Below are 22,603 nucleotides of genomic sequence, written 5' to 3'. Positions count from 1 at the left end.
ATTAGGCGTTTGCTTTTTTTTAAATTTTATCATACCCAACTTTTGATTGCTATGTGGGCAGCTGTACTAGAAGGAACGAGATGAGGGGTCGTTATCAGGAGGGCTTTTTTCGAGCCACACGCTTGACCCTGCCTATAACCGATCTGCGTAACCGTCGAGGCGAGATGGTGATGAGTTGTTCGCCGCTTCTCAAGTGGAAATGGAAGCATGGGACTTATTTCTTGGAAATGCCTCAAATCGTTTCTCTTGCACCTCTCAGTCAGTTGTTCACAGTCTTCTACTGGGCGATGCACAGGATATAATCTGTTTGCATGCGAATACATCCACATGCGCATATATGAATATGCCTACATTCACGCGAAAACCATGACCCTGTCATGACTCGAAAAAAAAGGAGCCTGACAACTAAATCGTAAGCATCTCGAGGCGAACACAATGGTCTTTGGCTCTTCGTCCGCCACCTAGGGGCGTAACCTCCCAAGCCACTGGCTTTGATTCTTCTAAGGCGGGGAACGCGCAGATCGCCGTCATAGTGACCATAATATGGTGGTTATTATGAGGATGCTTCCGTCCTTACTCGGATATCTGAGGAATTGTGTCAGAAAAAAAAGGAAAGGAAAAAAGGAAGGGGAGTGGAGAGATCTTTTCAGAAAAATCCTGCAAGTCTTCGGACTCAAAGCGAGAATAGCCATTGCAGATAATAATGCGATGGATGAACTCTATGAATCTTATACTCTTTACACTCCCGGGCCGTTTTTTTTACGGCAACTAAGAAGAAATGGACGGAATCACCCCTCTCCCTAATCTACGATCCTTCATACGAATACACCTGAAATCCGTACCACCTCAGATTCGTGGGGTGATGCCTTTAACCTGCCTATAAGGTTGCTGTTTTGATTCATATTTGAAGAAAGTCACACATGATTACCGCATCCCTAGGGTATGAAGATTTAGCGTGCGCTCAGCATGCAGGTTAGCTTTTTTTTTAAATAATACACTCTTGTTGTGATCAATTTCGGCTAACAAGGCAACGTGATTTGCAAGTTAGTCGACGTTCATTTACTCCTGTGTAAGCTTTTACTTTACGTCCAAAAGAGCCTGGGAATATTCTCAGATAAATGTAGAAGCTCAAGAGAACGATATAACTGTTACTTCTTATGAGCTCCTATTTTTGTTGAGCACTCTTTATTTTTTTATGATCTACCCTCTTCCAGTATTAACACTTGAACATACAATACAATAGGAATACAATAAATGAACGCTAAAGACAAATATTTGGTAAACACGACCAGAATATACTAATTTTATTTCACACCACTACACAGTAACTTCCTTCATTTGTCTGTCTTTTTGTTGAGCACTTTTTCATAGTTCGTCCAATCATACTTGCACTTGTAAGGCATGAATCTAAAAAAAGTGTAATGCCACGGTTTCAAGTACAACCACCTAATAAAGGATTTTTTTCCTGCAAAGAAAACTTCATAGAACCTACTTGTCAGGGACTCCTCTGATGCGCAGTGATCGAAGTTCCTTCCACCTTTCATAATCATTTCGTGAATCTCGTAAACAAAGAAAAACAGAACATGGAACAGTGAATACACTCAGAAGACTGAAAACAATGATCAAGTAAAATTGAGAATACGAATGGGTAAACTTGTCATCGTTTCGCATATATTGATCTAAAACAAGAAAGTTGCAGAAGAACGATAGAAAGCAAGTTGATATCCATATGGAAGCTGTCGGTCAAAATTGACATGATGACCGGTAATTTACACTTAGCTCACACCGGTTTCGTAGTTGCTCAACTTACCTGCTAGCGATAATGAGCAAGATAAAGAGCGGAGAAGTGAAGATAACGGGTAAGTTGCAACCCCACTCAGATCTATAAAATTGTCTTCGCAATCTACCAAAAATTATTCCATGGTTCCTTTCTAATGTGTGCTATACAGAAAAAAAAAGCAATTACTCGCAAAACGTCGATTGACCGTCGAAAGTCGAACGCTGAGATTTTTACCAAAAAAAAAAAAAGAAAAGGTAGAACTATATTCTACTTCCAAAACAATGCTGATGAGGTTTGCAAATGTAAAAATCATCATTTTCCGTTCTACCTTCCTCATCCTTGCTTACAAACGAACAGCATAAACGAATTATAACGAGCTCAAAGGGGATAACTGCAGGATAGCTCCTTATATGCAGTCCAGATCCGATCTCTACCATGATGACATTATCTGTTCGGTCATAGAAATACTAAGTATTTCCAGAAAAGTAGTTTATTCAAATTCTAAAGGAGATAATGACATCCAAAATTTGGGATATCTTCTGTATTAATTCCACCATTTATTTATTCTATTATTTATTAATTATAGTTTAAATCATTTCACGTCTATTTTTCTGTATTTGATTTCTTTCTACTTGGTTTTTGTTGGACCTCCAAACGTCAAAGGGGAAAATTACCCTATCGGTAACAAATTACAGAGAATCTCAAATTCTACCATTACCTGGAGCTAATCGACTTTCACGAGTCAAATTTGAACAAAGAAATAATTATAATAAATAATATTATAGTAACCCCATCAAGTACAAAGAAACTTCTTTTGAAGATCAGGAAATCATGAAAAGTAATCGTTGGAAACCTTCAAGGACCGTGCAACTCATGGATGAGGGGATGAAACAAACAAGACTGTAATGTTGTACAAGGAGAAGAATCACTACAGTAGCAACCATTGCTCAATGTGTTTACTTAGATACTTAGATGGCCCACCTTAACTGACGTGCGGGCCCCAGCATCTCTTCCACTCGTTTCGCCCCCCCGTCACTATCATCCAAGATGTTCTCAAGTTTCGTGAGTGACGTTGACGAGCAGCATCCAGCTGAGCTCTCAGCTGGTCCATCCAGTGTAGCCAACACGTCACCCCTTCTCGTTGGCGGTCTCTATCGAGGGCGTTTAGCATCTCTAGGGATTCACTCTAGTCTCTAGATTATTTTAGTCCATCTACCGTCGATTGTTCTCATGTGACCGGCCCATCTGTTTTGCTTTCGATACGTATTCCGCTGGATCGCAAAGACGGGACATTCCTCTTAAGCGAAGCAGCGAAGACCGGCTAGGTGTTGTGTGCGCCGGTTAAACTTCAGAAGACATCTCTCAAGGGCTCTGTGGGTACTAAGTAGCTTCCTAGACGTGGCAGCAGTGTCTGCCCACGTCTCCGCTGTGTAACAGATCGCCGGAAGAACTGTCGAGTCAAACAGATGGGCACGAAGATCTTGGTCCGTCAGTTGGTCCGTAGCTTCCCTGACGGGTGCGAATGCTGCCCATGCTGCTCTCATTCTTCTATTCAGTTCTTCCTTCAAGTGGTTTCTCATGTTTATAGAACGTCTGAGATATGCGTATGACGAAGTTTCCACGATTTAGGAGCCTTATAGTTATACCCCTCCGTCCTCGCATTAGGCGTTCTTCATTAACTGTGTCTTCTTTCTGTTTATTCGCAGTCTTATTCTCTTCCCTGCTTCGTTCAATTCGTTGAGCATCGTTTCTGCTTCATTGGTACTGCTTGGAAAGAGAACGATGTCGTCCGCCAAACGAAGGTTCGAGAGAAATCTTCCATCAACACGTATACCCCTTTCTTCCCAGGAACGTGATTTCATTATCGACCAGCGCTGACAGTATTGCGTTCGTTTCTACGCTGTCGAAGGCTTTCTCACAGTCGAAGAAAGTTAGGGCAAGGTGCAGGCGGTATTCCCGGCAAACCTTTATGACCCTCGACACGGTCTGGATATGGTCCAAGCAGCTAAACCCTTCACGGAATCCAGCTTGTTCTTGAGGCTGGGCTTCATCCGCGTAATGGATATGCGCGTGAGGATGATCTTGGTGAAGAATTTTTATAACACGGTCAGCAAGCATATCGGACGATAGTTCAGAAGGTCCTCTCGGTCATCTTTCTTATGAATAAGAACGGTTCGCGAGGTCTTCCACTGATCTGGGATCCTTTCTTTCTGAAGGTAGGATGTCATGTGCGCTGCTAAGATTACTTGAAGTGGATGGCCACCAGCCCGAAGAAAGTCTGTTGACATAAAACCAGATCCGGGGGCTGTGCCAGGTTTCATGCTCTTGATAGCATATTGATATGATACCTCGTACTTCGAGACTCCGAGGTGGAGCTTCACCAGTGGGGATGATCGAGCGTGACACAGGATTTGATGCACGGAAAATGTTCGAGTACAACCTCTCCGTAATGATTTCCATCTCACGACGGGAAAACGTGCAAGTCCCGTCTTCGCTCAGTAAGACTGCTAGCGGAATAGTATATTCGCGGCTGCACTTCTTTAGACCCGTTTTTTTTCCGCTGCTTCCAGAATCTTCTTCTGTCCTGCATTTCGAAAGATCCTCCTGCAACGCTTTTCTGCAGCTAGTGTTTGATACTAGCCGCTCAACGTGCGATGCATTCGGATGGAGCCTCAGAGTACTTCTTCGAGGCACGCTCAGCAGAGGCTCGTAATCCTCTGAGCAGCATCTCGTAGTCGACGTTTGGGTCCTCTTTGATACACCAGTCAACTTGGGACAAGGGATCCTCGAGTACGCAGTCGTCATAGACGACTTCTTTTCTTCTTCGTTGCCGATAGCAGATGTTCCTTCCCATCATGTAGCTGAGTCATATTTTCGCACGAAGGAGACGGTGATCAGAACCACTACAAAAGGATGGTACTACCGAGATGTCAATGGGCGATTCCCATGTCCACCGACGACGATCTTATTTCATGAAAATAGAATTCCCATGAAAGAGGCGAGCGGCGGACAACGGCCCGGCGAGACGATTGCCATTTTCATTAAGCTCCCCTAGTCCAAATCTTCCAATCCTGTAACCCTCTTCTGTGGCCTTCCCTAGTTTTGCGTTGAAGTCTCCGACAACGAATTTGTAGGACTTCTCGTTGTGGATCACTTCCTCCACCTCCTCCTAAAACGCGTCCATTTCGGATTCATCAACTGCTGATGTTGGTGAGTAGCAGTTGATGATATTTATGGGTTTTTGGCGCAGAGGACGGACGCGAAGAATAGCCGGACGAGGTGACAGGATCTCGTGAGAGTAGACAAGATGGACGACATATGGGTGCACAACAAAACCAAAACCGCCTACATTTCGTGAAGGAACCCTCTCTCCACGAATGATGAGTGTACCGTCATTCATCTGTGGTACGTCGCTCCTGCATTTGGTCTCCTGCAGAGCAATCACGTGAAATTTTATACGCTCTGCAACTCCGAGAAGGGCATGTGGCTCAGCGTCTGTGGACACTGTTCTCGCGTTGTCAACACACAGTCTGAGACAGCCTCCATGGCGAGTCGTGCGTGTGTCGCCTTGGTCCGAAATCAAAGACATCCTCAGCAACATGAGATTTGATCGCCTCTCACCGGTCGCCATATCGTCCGACGTCTGAGACGGCACGGCCCGGTGTGCAGGGTACTGAGACAATGAATATGCTGGAGTTGCAAAAAGACTTTTACCCAAAATAAGCAGCCCTGCCACGGCGAGCTTAGCTTTCACCACAGGTCGTCGCCAACCTATGGAGCCACCGTGCGACACTTTGCCAAGACGGTGGTGAATCTTAGCACTGGTTTACTCTTAGCTAAGCTTCCGATTCCGAGAGGTCGGAATGTCGGATATGTCGAACTCTTTCTCAGCTTTTGAGACTCTGCCGGAGGACGAACCTCCGCTGTGCATCGCAGTTCGACTCACAGAGTCACCTCCACGCCACTATGAGGCGATAAAACTTTGTGGAGGCTCAATGTGTTTATTGCTTGTAATCTGCAAACTCTCCCCATGAGCCATCCTAAGATATATATATATATATATACATGTATATATATATAAAATATATACTAGCATGTGCAAAACTTACTAAAGCAGCTTCTCATGATGTATCACCTATTAAGTCAGCGCGATGAAACTTAGACCATACATAGAAAGAACTCTTAAAATCTATTAATCAAATGAATCAGAAGTATGAAAGTGAACCTACCAAACAACACTTTACATCCATAAAAACAAGGAAATGGGAACGCGTAACTTGGATCAGTGATAGACTTAGTAGATGAATTAACTTTTCACACTCGTACAAATGATAAATTCCGCTTTACACGCTTTCATTACACCGACCTTACAAGTGTAAACAGTTGTTCCCTTGGATAAGCTAGTAAGTTTGGATGCCTGGATTTGTTGGAGTTATTCCGCGTTGATATTGTAATATTTGTAATCTCCAGTCAGGTCAAAACCGCCTGAAGTATGATGTAGTTGCCCAAGCAGTTGCTCTCGAGGGACCCTCGCTGGCTGCTTTTCAATCGGACTCGTCTCTGCAGTCGGGATTGGGGTTAACAAGGGTTCCACTTTGAGCGCAACCGTTTGAAATCTCAACTGGACCAAGTTTCAGGTTCTTTTGACCTGACTTCATTCCGTCGAACCTATGCACCACTGGAGAAACCCCGACAACAACCTCAACGAGTCCTATTTCTTTATTTTCATTCTTACTCGAAAGAATTATTTAATTCATATCAACTCCTCATTTTACTCATTTCCACCAAGACATGTAAAATCTCAACTCATTCAAAGAAAAAACTTCTCAAAAAAATTCTGCTGCGTAATCGATGATCCAAAACCGTCTAAGGCCAACTAAGCTGTTCATCCCTCCGGAGTCGATTAGCTGGTGGCAGAATTGTCTTAGAGGATAAAAACGGTAGCTGACGGTACGTTGGCTGCCTTCCGCAAGTCATGTATAGGTGGCAACAGCCCAACCTTCGCCGGCGTATCCCGCCAGTAATACTATTTCTAAAATACAAGTTCTAATGCGACAGCAGTGTAAATTTTAAAAACATTCAAGGACCAAATCAAATGATAAGTCCATAGGTTATCCAAAAATGTTCAAAGGGCTCGGAAGTTTCCTTGTATATCTGGCAAATGTGGTCAATGTGTGTAAAAAGCAGTTGATAAGTCAAAACAAGTCAATATCAATGATATCGACAATTACCTGAGGCTACTGTCCACGACATACCGACATCCGTAATCAAAAACTCGTAAGCTTATTTCCGCTTTCTTCAAACCCTAAGTTCAAACCCCTTTACCATTAAGTGTAAAGTTCAGTCCACTTCTACACGATAGAAAGGCAGGAACTCGGAGCTTTCGCCTCGATAGTCCGCATGTATGAAGTACGATGCCAGAGTATGAAAGGCGAATAGCATAGCAAGCTACACAGCGAACTGGATCAATCATCCACAAGTACAATTAGTCTTTGAATGTAATTTGGAATTCGCGTCGGACAGAAGGGCAGACCAGCAGACAGGCGCACAAGCCCACAGGCAGCCAGATGGAGGAAGGGAGAAACTGGTGCTTTATATTTACTTAAAGAGCGGGTGGACGTTACAGCTTAGCGCGGCTATCCGCATCTTCGCCAAGATGTGTCGTCTTTAAACACATCCGCGCCCATCCAGTTCGATCTTCAGTTGAGCTCGCAAAGAATCCATCTATGCGTCTCTATTTCATAGTAGGCGAGGCTTTGAATCTCAACTGAACTGCCTGCCAACGGCAAATGTCCTCAAATCTTCCTTAAACATCTCCATCGAGCTTTTTCGCGACCGCGAAGCTTTTTCCAGATTGAGTTTGGTAGCATATTCAGGACAATTTGGACAAAATAATCTTACGGGCTGGTCATAATGGTGGCCAAAAAACCGAAGACGGTTTTCTGCGACTACTTCGCAAGGGTTGGCAAGATTTTGATGTTTTCCACGTGTCATCCGCCGCTACACCATATACAATTCTGACAATTGCCGCCTGTTGGCTTGGTGTCTTGGATATCAACGTATTGAGTTCATTATAAAACGCATCCTTGTTTTGGTCCCCAGCGGTCTCCGTAGGGCGTGAGCAGTAACGATCCAGAGTTTGAGTCCTCTGTGATCCCGTAATCGTACAAAAGCGCACCATGAAGAAATTGGTCCAAATTCCTCCACCACGTTGTTGTAATCGTTTCTGACAGCTATTCCGCAGCCTTCTGCTGTTATTTCATCGGCAGCGCAGCAGCAGATAATGTAATTGTCGGCGCTGATCATGAGGCACTTTCTGATGCGTGTTTCCTGCAATGCAAATGCACATGCAATGCACCAAGCATGCAGATATCACAGTAGTTTGTAGTGTAGATGGAGCGGCTTGTTCGAGACCTGACAGCTACCGCCACTTCAGTGTTACGAGACGGGTGTTTAGTGCCAGAGATTCCATGTTCCCTCAGGCATATGACCTCTCAGGGTATGGGCTCCGGCAAATAGTGAACGGCAGCACCTTTCTGCAACGTATGGGAAGCTTTTGTCATATAATAGTGCATGTTATATAGCTCATACGCTCCCAAGGCGCACACACACACGCACACGCATACGCTTGGTTGCATTTAGTGAAAGCACAGCCACAACGAACAATCACCACAAGCACAGGTAACAATCAGAGTTGTATACGCGGCCACTTGCGCTTTATATTATGGTATATGTTTTCATAAACTTCAAAGGATTGTGATGTCGAATACGTATCCCAGAAGGATTGATGAAGGCGAAGTTGTTAGCCTAAAAGTTGTAAAATCTGTGGTGTTCCTCACCAAAATTCGTACAAAATTGAAAAATCAGGAAAAAGGCAGTCTTTTTTCAATACATTTTAAAACGCAGCAAGTTCATTGAATTACTTAGTCACAAAAATCCTGTGAACACGGAAAGAGTTCTGAAACATACTAGGAAAATCTGGCACGTCCAGTCAAACCATACAATAACATATTAGAGATCACGAAATTCGTAGCGATGGAGGTAGCTGTCATAGCAAATCCCGGGTCCGGGATTTCCAAAACCTAAAACGACTAGTTTATTTGTCGACACAAACATGATTCCAGAAAAGAATATAGCAACGTTTGTAAAACATTAACTGTTAGGCTCATATTGAAAAGAAACCTCGAAGACACAAAAAGAATCGTGAAGATTAAAGACAACAGAAGTAGTGTCATAGAACAGCGAAATGCATCGGAAAATCCACTCTCTGCGTCTATCCCTGGCCAGCAGAAATTATAACACATTCGACCAGTCGCATTTGTCTCGCTCACTGACCACCGCTTTCTCAAACATTTTGATAATTTTTCGCGGGGAAGAAGCGTAGGAAACTAGAAGCAAACCTTTACTTGTCTTCAAATGTTTTACGGATCTCCCATAACTACAGCTTCTTAGTTGGCCGAGAAAATGAAGTTGTTTGGAGATGATCAAAAATCTGCTGCCTCTAACGTCTTCTAACTCAGCAAAACTTTGGTCAAGCTCTAATGGGCGTGTATGTTGAAATGCTACATCACTACGTGTGTGCAGTAAGTACTTCGACACCACCCCAGCAAGATTTTCATCTTTCTGGGGTCGATAAGTTGGCATTAAACCTCTTCGGAAGGTTTAATACATCGGTAACTTCCGTAAGTTATTCTTCCTTTGTCCTTTATTTCAGCTGTAATAGAAGTGTTCAAAGTCGCGGGCAAAAAATCAGTAGAAATTAACTGACATCCTAACTGATTTATCCAGACTGTGATAGCCTTCCTTTATCTCCGAGAAAGGATATGTACAATACGATATGTACGTAAAACACATGTAACTTCATAGCACCTTCTAACGAAGACTGATGATGCAAGCCTTGAAGATCGAGTACGACGCCACTGAGCAAGAAGAGATTACATCTACGATACGCCGTCTACCGTATTGAGGAACTATTCATTGAACTATGCGAAATTGTTGGCGCTATTGTCTTCGTCAGCACGAGTGGGGCTTTGAATAACCATACTTTCGAATAAATGACGATCTGCATAAGACTTTTACGAAAAACCTTTGATGACATTATCAAGCTGAAGCGTACTTCGAGATTTTCCAGACGGGAGGTGGGATTCGTAAAGCGGAGCGGAAAGAAGGAAGGAAAGAGGGAGAGGCAAATAGGACGCATTGGGGAGTAATGGATTCGAAGGATAATGTACTAGATTGGTATAAGGCAGTTTTCTGAAATGCTTTCTCGTTCATTTCTCGAAGCATCTCCGCAAAGATATATGTAGCAGAGTCCTCTTCCTTCACTTTAAGCACGATTCCAGCAGTATTTCAGAAGAGCAGCTTCAAGCCATCATTCTTCTATAAATGGCGCCGCAGAAGCGGAGCGACGACAGCACTCCACAACATCAACAACGCATTGAAAGAGGGGACTCTATCATCTACCGCTGGTTGGCTCTTTCGCTCGCTTCGCAATAGGAGAAACAATCTTCGAAGACAAACCCCAGTCGGGACGCCCCAATTCTAGCCCCGATTTCGCTGTACTACGAACTATTCCTGCAAAGGCACACGGACATCACTGTCATTTACGCCACCCAGCTCTAGATACTTGCGCAAAAACGGCCGAGACAAGCGTCAGTGCATCTACGTAAAGATAACACGAAACCTCCATATAGTTAAAGGCATCATCCCACGAATCTGAGGTGGTGCAGATTTCAGGTGGAGTATTCGTATACGAGATGGGAGACTACGGAGAGGGAGGTGATTCCGTCCATTTCTTGCTAATTGCCGTAAAAAACGGCCCGGAAGATGCGGCGCCGCACAAGACTGGCGCGCTCCAATCGAACCTCTTGTACAAAATAGTGCGCCAAAGCGAATGAAGCCGTTTTTTACGGCAATTAGCAAGAAATGGACGGAATCACCTCCCTCTCCGTAGTCTCCCATCCCGTATACGAATACTCCACCTGAAATCTGCACCACCTCAGATTCGTGGGGTGATGCCTTTAAGAAGACCCACCAAAAAATCGAAGAGCTAAGCTGTGACACAGTCACCCATCCCTGCTGTTTTCTTGAAATGACCCCCTCTGGTTATCCCCTAAGACTGTTTCGCCTAAGAAAAGTGCCACCAAGTTAGATATTACTAGGCCGATAACCGAGTTCTTCTACTCCCAGCCTCCCCAGTATGGGAGAAAGGTATCGTTCACCTGTCCATTAGGTGGAGTACTGTAGTAGCTAACAACGGCAATTATATTGCTTATTGATTTCCATTGTATGCTGAATAAAGAAGAAAAAAATTACAAAACTGACAAGACTTATCAACCGAATACCTTCTGCTGATCGCAGTACAGTGTCTCGAGAAAAAAAAAACTGAAGATGGAACGCGTGTTCACCAAGCGCGAAAATGGAACCTCACGAGTGAATTTTTCGCCGGGCCAAAATTTTATGCAAGAGAAAAAACTTTGGAAGTGCATCTAAAAGAATGATAACTCAATATTACATAGTTTCCAACAATTTACATATGATTGTAATGGCAATAAACGACTCCGATTGTGCGAAAATGAAAAATGCTCCGATTGTGCGAAAATTGTTAGGTTAGAGAGATCGTTAGTAACTCTGTGAGAAAAGCTTTTGAAAGATAGTTTCGGACTTATTTGGTTATAAAGGCTTGCTAACCATACGGATACAGATGGGAAAAATTCCAATTTCCCAACCTATTTCTTAAGAACTTAAAATTTAAACGACCAAACCTCTCCACATACTGATAAACTCCATGCCTACTTTTTCAATCACCAACATAGCGACTACACTGAATGATCACTTTAGATCGGAGACGTCTGGCATGGACCGCTGACTGATCGATCACGAGGGCGAATGGTTCGAATGTCACATTCGGACTGGAAGAACCATTCAAGATATTGCGCCAATTCCCGCGTTATCGACAGACATTCGTCCTTGCGGTTCACTTTAAAGCTTTTGACTTGGATCCAAAATGCCTCCAGCGATTTTCGAGCCAACGTTTTAGATTCGTGCACTAGGATTTAGACCCCAAGTGATAAAGAAGTGTACGTCGAAGGAACAGCACTGTGCTCAATACTTGGAAGATCGTCTCTGGAAGAGAATAGTGGATGGGCCGATTTCGATTTGCAATTCTATTCGATCTAACATCAAGATAACTCTAGGAAGAAAATTCGACTGCCTTTTGAGTAGATCACGAAGCCAGAATGCACAACCAGTAATTACTATGACCCTGGCAGGAGTGAACGCGACACTGTTTGTAACGAGGATATGCTATCAAATGTTCCTCGAGTAACCGTGCTAGGAGAATTCAAATTTTCTAAGAATGCGCGGTCGGTTCTGGAATTGGGTCCTAGTTTTTCTCCATCACAGCCCATTTCAACTGTAGTTCTGCTCAAGATCATTTGTGTCCTACATGAAGTTCAAGACAGGCTCTGCAGAAAAGCCAATTTTAACAACAGGGAAAGAGGCCAAAAATCACTCAGAGAGAATCTCCCGATACCTTTTCCATGTGTGTTCTTTCAATAACAAGACGCCAACACGGGTGTAAATGCAAAATTCCGGCTCTTTGCAAACGAAGTATATAACATGGTAGCTCGATTTCGTGAGAACAGAACCAAGTCTAACATTTTTCCTGCAGAAAAGCAAGGCATTAAGGAAGTTCGAGAGTTGTTTAATTCTAAACAAATAAGATTATCCACAAGTAATAAAGATGGAGAGTTTTTGATCATTCCACACCAGCTGGATATTGCAATAACAGAAAGACGCTTGCAAGATACCTCACTATATCATTTTTCCTCCATTAGTGAGTTCGTGAAAAACGAATAGTTCCTTTTTAAAAGACCAATAGATTAGGATAGCAAAATCCGCTGAGTTTTCTCCCTCTTCCATTCCTCGCCCTAAGATTGACCTGCCGACCTATCCAGTGCTCTAACTCCTTATCAAGACGCACAAACTCCAGTCCAGCAGCGACCTGGCTTCCACTGTGTCATGGGGTCTTCCGACGTCGAAGCACTGTATACTAATGTACCTAATTCCTCTGCGATACAGGCTATGTTCGAACTGCTGAAAGAGAACATGAGAACAATCAATTTATAAGGATTCTCAATCTCCCAAATGATGGTTCTTCTCAAGGCGTGTCTCGACTGCTACATCTTCAGATGGAAATTACTTTGCACAAATTAGAGGTTAGCTATGGATCAGAGATTGGCTCCCACATTAGCCATTTCATTTATGGCATAAATTGAAGCGCCTGTTCTGGAACTACGTCCTTTGTTCTACTCTCGCTACATCAATGATTGCTTTGTCATTTGCGTCACCCAAGCGGAGTTGGACAAATGTTTTGACTAGTTGAACCGACAGTCCGAACACAAAACTTGCTGCTAAGGAGAAACCACAGGGCAATTCGCTTCCTTTTTTGAACATCCAGGTTGCCATCTCAAACGGCATGTACCAAACGAAATGGCATCGTAAGCCCAGTAATAAAAACATCTTGGTTCATTTTCTCTCTGCTCATTCATTTCTAATGAAAAAAGCTGTGATTAACAACGTGTTCCGCGCGGCAAGATCCATTTGTAGTGGATCTGAGAAGAGATAGGAATTGTTAACTTTGGCTTGCAAAATTGCTGTTTCTAATGGTTATTAAATCCGAACGTCTGAAACGAGACGATACCGAGTAAACGAGCACGGCAATTGGAAAACCCCACCACAGACAAGATACCTCTCTGCTTTCCTTATATTATATCTCCGATGAAATGAGCACTGCCAGAGAGGTGTCTCAGGAGACAGACTTAGATAGCTTGGTTTCGGTCGTTCAAATACCACCGAACAATTTGAAACATCAGCTAGTTCGGAATCGTTTGCACGATACTATCTGTACAACACCTAACTGTATTATTTGTCTCACAGGTAGACCAGGAGACTGCTTGAGATCCGGTGTAATCTACCTGATTTCTTGCACGAACTGTGGCGACGAGTATGTCGGTGAAACGGAGCGACCACTGTATGTCTGCATGAAAAAGCACGTGAACGGAAAGAATAGGTTACGAGAATGGACACCTTTAGGTATCCATAAAACACAAAAACACGATGGAGCCGATTTTGAAATTAAGGTCTAAATCTTAGCGCACGAATCTAAAACGTTGGCTCGAGAATAGCTGGAGGCATTTTGGATCCGAATCAAAAACTCTAAAGTGAACCGCAGCGGTGAATGTCTGTCGATAACGCGGGAACTGGCGTCATATCTCGAATGGTTCTTCCAATCCGAATGTGACGAACCATTCGCCCTCGTGGTCGATCAGTCAGCGGTCCATGCTAGGCGTCTCCGATCTAAGGTGAGCATTCAGTGTAGTCACTAAGTTGGTGATTGAAAAAAGTAGGCATGGAGTTTATCAGTATGTGGAGAGGTTTGGTCGTTTAAATTGTAAATAGAATCGTCCATTTCAGGCTCTGAAGAAGACGATTCTGCCGAAATGTAAGCCAATAAAATTATTTAACAACCTCGTGTACAGCATATTAAAATCAATACGACATCCAACAATGCCGAAGTTCACTGAAGGTCGAACCTTTCAATTTTTCACGAAGTTTTTAACGAGTTAATAAACCTACCAACATACATGCAATACTCGGAGCTGGTGCTCCTACCCTCTTCGCTTTTGGACAGTTGGTGAAAGGACCTCTTTCACCTTTAAAGGACTGGCGAAGGGGTCCTCATCACCGCATAAGCTATATCCCCTTCTCCTCCCTATCGCACCTATGCTTACCAATCTTTATACAATCTCAGCATTCTTGGTCATTTGTTATTTGTCGGGTCTGTGGCAGTGATATCCAATAGTCACTACCCAATCACCATATCCTTCTTTCTGTGATGCAGCCTCAATGCTTGGTATACTGTATACCAATAGTAATAAATATTAAGAAGCATATGCATGAATAGATTGAGCATTCATCTAACTTGGTTGTAGGTGATCGACCTATATTGCTGACCTAAATCCGTGAATAAATTTTTGCAAAATAGGCAACATTGAGCTACTCAACCTTTATTTGCAGTTGTAAGTTCTTCGTCATTCGTCAGATCTCCGTTCAGTGGAGAATCAAACATTTAAGGTCTTACTTCATGCCTATTTGAAATACCTGTGGCCTTCCTTCCCCATAATTTTGCAATTTCGAGGGTGGATTCATGTCCCACCACCACCTGACCTTGAAAAATGGTAACCTTGAATGTCACTATTTTTGACTTTATTCGGTGAAGAAGACTGCAGTGAAATCGACAACAACGGGCTGTCCAACGCCGTCAATCGAAGAACTGGCGTAATGGGTGCCCATACTTTCCCAAACAGAATCGGACCACCACACCTTTCGCAGAGAAATTTTCGACCACAAAGAGAAATTCTCGTCATGGATTCGTGTGCAACTTTTCACTCACGCCTGAGCTCGTAAAAATTTGAAAAGAAGCCATTAAACAATACTGCGAAAGGATAACAGTGGCAATATCGCTCGAAAGGGCAGAAGCAAGAAGGAGCATTCACTACGCTGTTCGAGACATCGAAAGGTGTGAAGCGAGATGACTATCCTCTGGAACGTGAATTGAGAAATCACACCAAGTTCTGTCTTTACAAAATCTAACATGCAGTCATGTTTAAGAAGGATGCACGAAAGGATCAAATCCAAACATTCGATTCCATCGTTATACATTGCCGACGGATATGTGTGTAAAGAGGCTCCCATATATTTTCGAGCATGCCTCTTGTTGGAACCGTAGACATATTAACGTTATTCGTGCATATATTGCGGTATTTCCAGTGTATTTAATTTCACTGTGTTGAGAGGTTCTTGTTTATCTTGTTCACCCGCGAAATGTACGTAGAACTGTTTGGTGATTTGTTTTATATTTGGTTTAATTGTCGAGTTATTGCGGTCGAATAAACAAACTTCACTGGTCGTACCGCGGGCACAACACCTCCGATCATGCCTTACCTGAGAAATTAGCCGTGAATTAAGCCGTCATGAACGACTGTGAATTTCCACAAGATACACTTCATTGCTCAGGCAATGGAGTGTATCCTGTGGAAATTCACAGTCGTTGCTACCAAAGTACCTGACTCCGACCGCTGATCCTACCTACTGCTTACCTACCACTGATCATACATTACCATTTCATTTTACATTTTCACCGGCGATGGAAGTAAAGAAAAGCTGCTCCTACGGATAGAAAATAGGTGCTAAGGAGATGTAATAGGTACTCCTTCTGTATCTCTGACCTCTTTAAACAAGCAGTTAATTTTGATACTTTCTAGAGCTCTTGAAAGTGATATTTAGATAAAATTCGTTCCCCCTCCCTCTTTTTTGAGAGACCACCACGTAAAACGTCACATACTATTAACTGCGTTGTTCTTTAATTGAATCAGTAATCTTGACAACTCTCACCATTCTCCCCTCTTCATATTTGCTTGTAACTGTGTAGTTATCTGCGTCACTATGGCCAGAATAGCATTTAAGGCGATTGTCTGTGTCTCCATAAACTAATGGCGGATAGCTTCGTCGAGACATGTTGGCGTCTTCTCGAGCATATCCACCGGATATGTAATGTCTCGGAAGCATTGGCGGAAAAGTTACGGCAGCCTCTTTACCGTTCATCATCAACGACGACATAAAGGCCAGGAATCAATCGTATGAAGAGACTAGAAATATCTAAATAAAACCACGTAGGCGAACTTCACGAGGCAAGAAGTAAAGTCGCTTCTTCGTTTTAAGAAAGCCAATGTACCGCTTTCAAACTGTAACATTGGAGTTGAGCTTGCTAACGTCCTTACCTACCTTTGGCCCCTTCACCTCTCTAAACACGGTTCTCTCAACTGTGACAAATTAACTGGGGACGGGCGTTTCACACCCCACCAACCGCCGCAAAGAAGGTGCCAGTTAAACGCTAAGTGCACGACTGTCGCCAATTACTAACTACTCATCTCCCTCATTAGATTTAGTTGCCAGGCTAAGTGGCAGGCGGATAGGGTCTAATCGCGGACCAAAAATGACTTTGTACCTGCTCTGAGACACAGGTGGATTCAAGGACGAACTCTCTGTTTCTGTTGTGCCAGGATCGGCTCATAATACTACCGTATCCCGCACGTCGGTCAGGCCAAAAGCCTGCAATCAAGTGACTGGGAGGTGCAAGGGAAGCGATTTCGAGTCACGTCCAACAAATAAGCTCTACCTGTCCACTCCGGGGGAGCGCAAAGTTCTCCCAAAACTCATGGGATCTGATTCCGGAGCAATGTCTGGTACAGTAGCGCCAGGAAAGGCGGAGTTGCAGAAGTTATGTAGGCTACCGAAAAGGGAAAGGACTAGGATGATGATCTGTGCTTATAACGCCTGTACGCTTGCATAAGATGCGACCATTGAAAATCTGATGATGCAAGCCAGGAAGTTTAAGTTGGACATCATCGGACAGACTGATGCGAGGCGACGCCACCTACGGAACCCCGTGTATGACACTGGAGAACAACTGTTAAGAACATGCGACAGTAGAGCAGTTGGTGGAATTGATGTCCTCGTTAACAAGAATATGGTAGTAAACATCGACTCTTTCGAACAACTTGCAAATCAAATCGGACGTTTACGGATGAGAAGATGTGGTTCAACACCAGCTTTCACAATCTTCGTCGTTTACGCTCCAACATCGACGTGAAGAGAGGGATTCGTCAGGGTGACGCAATTTCACCCAAAATATTCAGTGCAACTCTCGAAAACGTGATGCGAGGATTGGAATATGATGACATGGGAGTGAAAGTTGACGGCCGGCATTTACACCATCTTCGTTTCGCTGATGACATCGTTCTTACAACATCAAGCATCAATCAGGCGGAACGGGTGCTTGCCGAATTTTATGAAACCAGTAAAAAGATCGGTCTTCAACTGAACCTAGACAAGACGGTGTTTGTGAGGAACGGATAGGTCTCTGATGCCCTACTTACGCTCATTGGAGCGAACATATCGGAGTGCACCAACTATGCTTATGTTTTCTTATCTTTATTTATTTATTTTTTGCTTATGTTTTTTTTTTCGGGAGATGGACATGAAGAACGGTGTGACCCCCGAGCTGAGAAAGAGGAAACGAGCGGGTTGAAGAGAGCACAAGAGCATCGAGGATGTAGTGAGGAAGACTAGGAACATCCGTCTCCGTCCTCACCTATTCAACACCACCGTTCTTCCTGCTTTGACAAATGCTTCATATACGTGGGGGTTTTGCAACAGGAGGAAAATGCGATCAGCGTCATAGAACGCGGAATTGAAAGGATGAAGATTGGAGTAACCCACTTTATGCAAGTGAAAGAAGGGATTCGAAGCTCACTCCTATGTCACCGATCGAAGATAGGAGACTGCCGCATACACCAAGGAAAACAAAATTAGGTGGGCCGGACACGTGATACGTTCCAACGACAATCGTTGGGTCACAGCCGTAAGCGACTGGATACCACTGGATATCAAACGACTGGATATCAAACGCACCGCAGGAAGACCGCCGACCCGATGGTCAGACCTCTTTGTCCTTCAAAGAAAAGTACGACGCTCATCGATTCCCTCGCGAGAAGAGATGCCACTGGGCAACACTTGCACGCGATCGGGACGAATGGAAGTGTTACTGGTGCCCGCTCGAGCAAATCGATGAACAACAGGGAGCACAGGTAATACAGGTGATACTCATTTACTCTTAAGGTTGTCCGCCAACGTTGTGCCTTGTCGAGGGGAGATGGATATGTCATTCCAAAGGTTCTCCTGTCCAAAGTACGACATACTATCATATTATATTACTCCAAAAGAGTTCTTGTTGCAAGGTGATACAATCTCACCAATTTACGACTGCTAACGAGAACGCATAAGAACATGGATGATTTCGAACAACTTACGACCTAAATCGGACGCATGTGGATAGTATTGGACGACATGGGAGTGAAGGTTGTTGGTAGGCAGCTACACCATTTGCGCTTTTCTGATGACATCGTTCTGATAACACCTAGAAGGGAACAACAGAATGAACAACGGAACGAATGCTGACCGAATTCGACGCAGCATGTAAAAACATTCGTCTTCAGCGGAATTCGCAAAGTTTACAAGAAGAATGGATAGAATCTGGATCTGGATATCTACAAGAATATCATCATTGACGTGAAGAGGGGTCCGACAGGGCGATACAATCTCACCCAAAATATTCACAGCCACCCTCGAGAACGCAATGCAAAAGTTGGAATGGGACGACATGGGAGTGAAGGTTGTTGGTAGGCAGCTACACCATTTGCGCTTTGCTGATGACATCGTGCTGATAACACCTAGAAGGGAACAACAGAATGAACAACGGAACGAATGCTGACCGAATTCGACGCAGCATGTAAAAACATTCGTCTTCAGCGGAATTCGCAAAGTTTACAAGAAGAATGGATAGAATCTGGATCTGGATATCTACAAGAATATCATCATTGACGTGAAGAGGGGTCCGACAGGGCGATACAATCTCACCCAAAATATTCACAGCCACCCTCGAGAACGCAATGCAAAAGTTGGAATGGGACGACATGGGAGTGAAGGTTGATGGTCGGCAGCTACACCATTTGCGCTTTGCTGATGACATCGTGCTGATAACACCTAGCATCAGTCAAGCGGAACGAATGCTGATCGAATTCGACGAAACATGTGGATGCATCAGTCTTCAGCTGAATCTACAAAAGACGATGTTCATGCGGAACGGATGGGTCTGGGATGCCCCATTTACGCTCATTGGAGCGAACATATCGGAATGCACCAGCTATGTTCATCTTGGTCGGGAGATGGACATGAAGAACGGCGTGACCTCCGAGCTGGGCAAGAGGGAACGAGCGGTTTGGAGAGCGCACAAGAGCATCGAGGATGTAGTGAGGAAGAATAGGAACATCCGGATCCTTCCTCACCTCTTTAATACCAAAGTACTTCCTGGTTTGACCTATGCTTCAGGAAAGTGGGAACTTGGCAAGCAGGAAGAAAATCCGTCAATGAATGCTCCATGATCATAGTCTAATAACTCGGAGTAACCTAATGCTAATCATTTCGCCCTCTATTATGTTATAGCCGAGGTATCACTCGCCTTTTTTTTTCCAAATCCAAGACGGAGAAATAGCTTTTTCCCGTCTTTGTCCCATCTAAAACACCGATGTGACCGACTATATTCTAAGGCAAACCTTCTCCTAAGAAATACTATCAAGAGTATTTCTCAACGTGCTTTTGTCATTAAGTTATTTGCTATCTTCTAGACATAACAATGCACAGAATCAGAGCTTTTTAGTCATGAAATTCAACGTTGAAACTGCTGAAAAATCTGTATCGTTGAACTCCTCTTCTTTTAAGAGTAATTTCAAATTTCTCTCCTTTGCAAATACTTTATTTCAGCATTGTGTTGAACATGCGTGGTCCCAATATCACACTACCAACACATTGACCAGAGTCAAAACAAAATGCTGATGTTGTTACGTTCCTGTTTGACGTTTGAAATCTAATATAATATTTTGTAATGTATGTAGTTATTTAATATTACATAACATTATTTTGTCCTGATTGTCATGCAACGCTCCATTCACCACTGCCTTCCATGACCTCCGATGGGAAGATCCCATCACTGACTTGAGCCTGATCCCAAATACGATTGTAAGAAAATTAAATGGAAGGCAGGCATTCGAACAAGCGAGGTAAAAAAAATGGTTGTCCACATATATTGAGTTTCGAAACTAACAGAATCGTCGCGAAGGTACAAAATGACACTTGGTCAATTTCAGTTGAGACGTAAACGATGCCTTGAACAACCAAGGCGTACATACTCGGCAGCTAAAGATACTTCGTGAGTACCTTCATGCCCGTCATTCTACAATAACATCACGTTCCACGTGGAGAGAGATCCTGTTGTGTGGTACCCAATAGACCCTCTCCCGCAATATCTAGTTCCACTTCTGAAAATAAAGGAATAGAATGAGGATGAGATTGCGATCAAGGGAACGAATATATCTACATGCTTAAACTATATGTGGTGGGTTAACATGATTAACGACCTGACCTCCGAGCTGGGCAGAAGGAGACGAGCGGCTTGGAGAGCATATAAAAGCTGCTGTAGCTTCTACACTAGCACTAGCTGCATAGAAGCGATCTCTCTTAAGAAAATGCTCGTGACGGCTGAAAAACAGCGACATATTTGCTGCACTGGTCACCAATCGATGAGCTGACACACCCCAATCAATCGAAAACCAATCGGCTTACCGATCAACTGGCTGAAATTTTCTACTTCCTCGGATCCTCTCGAGTTTGTTGCTTCTCAAACCACGTAGTGACGTGAATATATAGGTGTGAACTTTAAATCATGTGATATCGTGCATGATACAGGATTAATCTCGTGTTTCAACATATTAAAATGCGTAATGTGAATATGCGTTTTTCAAAATGTTATCTATTGTGCACTCATGTTATCATTACATTCATATATATAGAAACACTGAAACGTACCATCTCGGCCGACTCTCGCGGATACAATCGTTTTTGGAAAGAATGTATTAAATATTTACACTTGCAACTCTATGCCTCCTTAGTTTTCATTATCTCACTCGAAAACACTCCGACGTACTCTCGAAAAACATTTGAAGCTGTATCCAGGCTATTCGTCAAGAATGATTCTGAGATACGGACCCCTAATCATATATAAATGGGCGAAGAAAGCATTTAAAAAATCACCAAACCATGTCTCCTTCCGATGTTATGTTGTCAGCTGATCACGATAAGAGCGACATCGCCACCCTATTACATCATTTGCTGTCATTCGACAGCTTTGAAAGGGCTCGCTAGTGGAAAGTATGGCTCCAAAATCCAGCTGCGCATTGTGTTCCGTGGGCAAAAAATTGCTACAGCCAACATTCTGGGAGAATTCCCATAAAATTTATAATGTATCCAGAACGGCAACATCACAAACCATGTGATTTTGAACCTGTACCTTCTCTGGCTCAAAACAACACAAGAGGACAGTTATAAAGTAAAGTGTAGAAATTACTGTTTCAGTCACAGCTTCCTACTTTACTCCGCTAGGAAGCCCCAGCCGCCTACGAAACGGCACTACAAAAAATGACTGTACTTCAACACCATCCTTTCAACTTCTACGCTGTCAACCTATCAACTATTTCAGTTGAGCCGAATACAATTAATTGCACGATACAGCGTCGTTAACGTCCATCTACCACCTACAACACATCGAGAATAATGTACTTCCACAATCCACACGCCGCAATGGAAAATCAATCAAGGCACAGAAGTAATGAAAACAATCTGCACAATCAATCGAAACGTACAAAAAAAAGTCCACATCCGTAAACTCTCGACTGCTGTGATTTTTTTCTTGCCTCTCGTCTTTTTTTTTCGTCACCCGCAGCAGTATCATCGACTTCGATGATTTCGATGATCGCGAAGGAGCGTAATTTTGTACTGTCCTCATTATAGCGGTTGCTCACTTCATCTGCTTAGTATCGCCCAGTAGTGAGGCAGAGAACAGCTCACTCACTCAACTCAATCGCTCGTATTACACATTCTATGTCTGGCACTAAAAAATATTCTATTGAGCCACCGCAGCCACCCCTCCGGTCTGTTCAAAAGAGACTAATTCGACTAGAAAATGTAATTGTAAATTAAATAAAAAAATAAACTAAAATTAAAAAGTAATTAAAATTTTAGTGATGAACATACCGCAAGCAATGTTTTCCTCAGTGATGAATACTCGTTAGCTTTCTCTTTTACCAT

The 22,603-nt window shown here is 43.3% G+C and overlaps 4 protein-coding genes across 6 annotated transcripts; 3 read left to right on the top strand and 1 right to left on the bottom strand.

Annotated features, from left to right (window-relative positions):
- Window positions 1-1,334: 1,334 nt before the first annotated feature.
- RB195_024440 (uncharacterized protein) lies at window positions 1,335-22,603 on the bottom strand (the record flags this gene model as incomplete). Of its 3 annotated transcripts, none has more annotated exons than XM_013437216.2 (4): window positions 1,335-1,407; window positions 1,493-1,609; window positions 8,750-8,862; window positions 22,550-22,603. In XM_013437216.2, 4 exons carry the CDS (start codon window positions 22,601-22,603, stop codon window positions 1,335-1,337), a joined length of 357 nt encoding a protein of 118 aa, XP_013292670.2. The 3 variants fall into 3 exon arrangements, with proteins under 3 accessions (XP_013292670.2, XP_064068100.1, XP_064068096.1); XM_064212216.1 differs by lacking the exon at window positions 22,550-22,603 and adding an exon at window positions 16,238-16,462; XM_064212215.1 differs by lacking the exons at window positions 1,335-1,407; window positions 1,493-1,609; window positions 8,750-8,862 and adding exons at window positions 20,705-20,778; window positions 20,883-20,976.
- On the top strand, window positions 17,217-17,761 carry RB195_024443 (uncharacterized protein; the record flags this gene model as incomplete). The annotated part of the gene is made up of 2 exons (XM_064212219.1): window positions 17,217-17,491; window positions 17,542-17,761. The coding sequence occupies 2 exons, from the start codon at window positions 17,217-17,219 to the stop codon at window positions 17,759-17,761; spliced, it is 495 nt and encodes a 164-aa protein (XP_064068098.1).
- RB195_024442 (uncharacterized protein) lies at window positions 17,438-17,761 on the top strand (the record flags this gene model as incomplete). Its single annotated transcript, XM_064212218.1, has 1 exon — window positions 17,438-17,761. One exon carries the CDS (start codon window positions 17,438-17,440, stop codon window positions 17,759-17,761), a length of 324 nt encoding a protein of 107 aa, XP_064068099.1.
- Window positions 19,354-19,845, top strand: RB195_024441 (uncharacterized protein; the record flags this gene model as incomplete). The annotated part of the gene is made up of 1 exon (XM_064212217.1): window positions 19,354-19,845. One exon carries the CDS (start codon window positions 19,354-19,356, stop codon window positions 19,843-19,845), a length of 492 nt encoding a protein of 163 aa, XP_064068097.1.

Source organism: Necator americanus, chromosome X (assembly GCF_031761385.1).
Source record: "Necator americanus strain Aroian chromosome X, whole genome shotgun sequence".
Taxonomy (NCBI): Eukaryota; Metazoa; Nematoda; class Chromadorea; order Rhabditida; family Ancylostomatidae; genus Necator; species Necator americanus.
The sequence above is the reverse complement of the archived record's forward strand: the minus strand, read 5'-3'. Positions and strand labels throughout refer to the sequence as shown.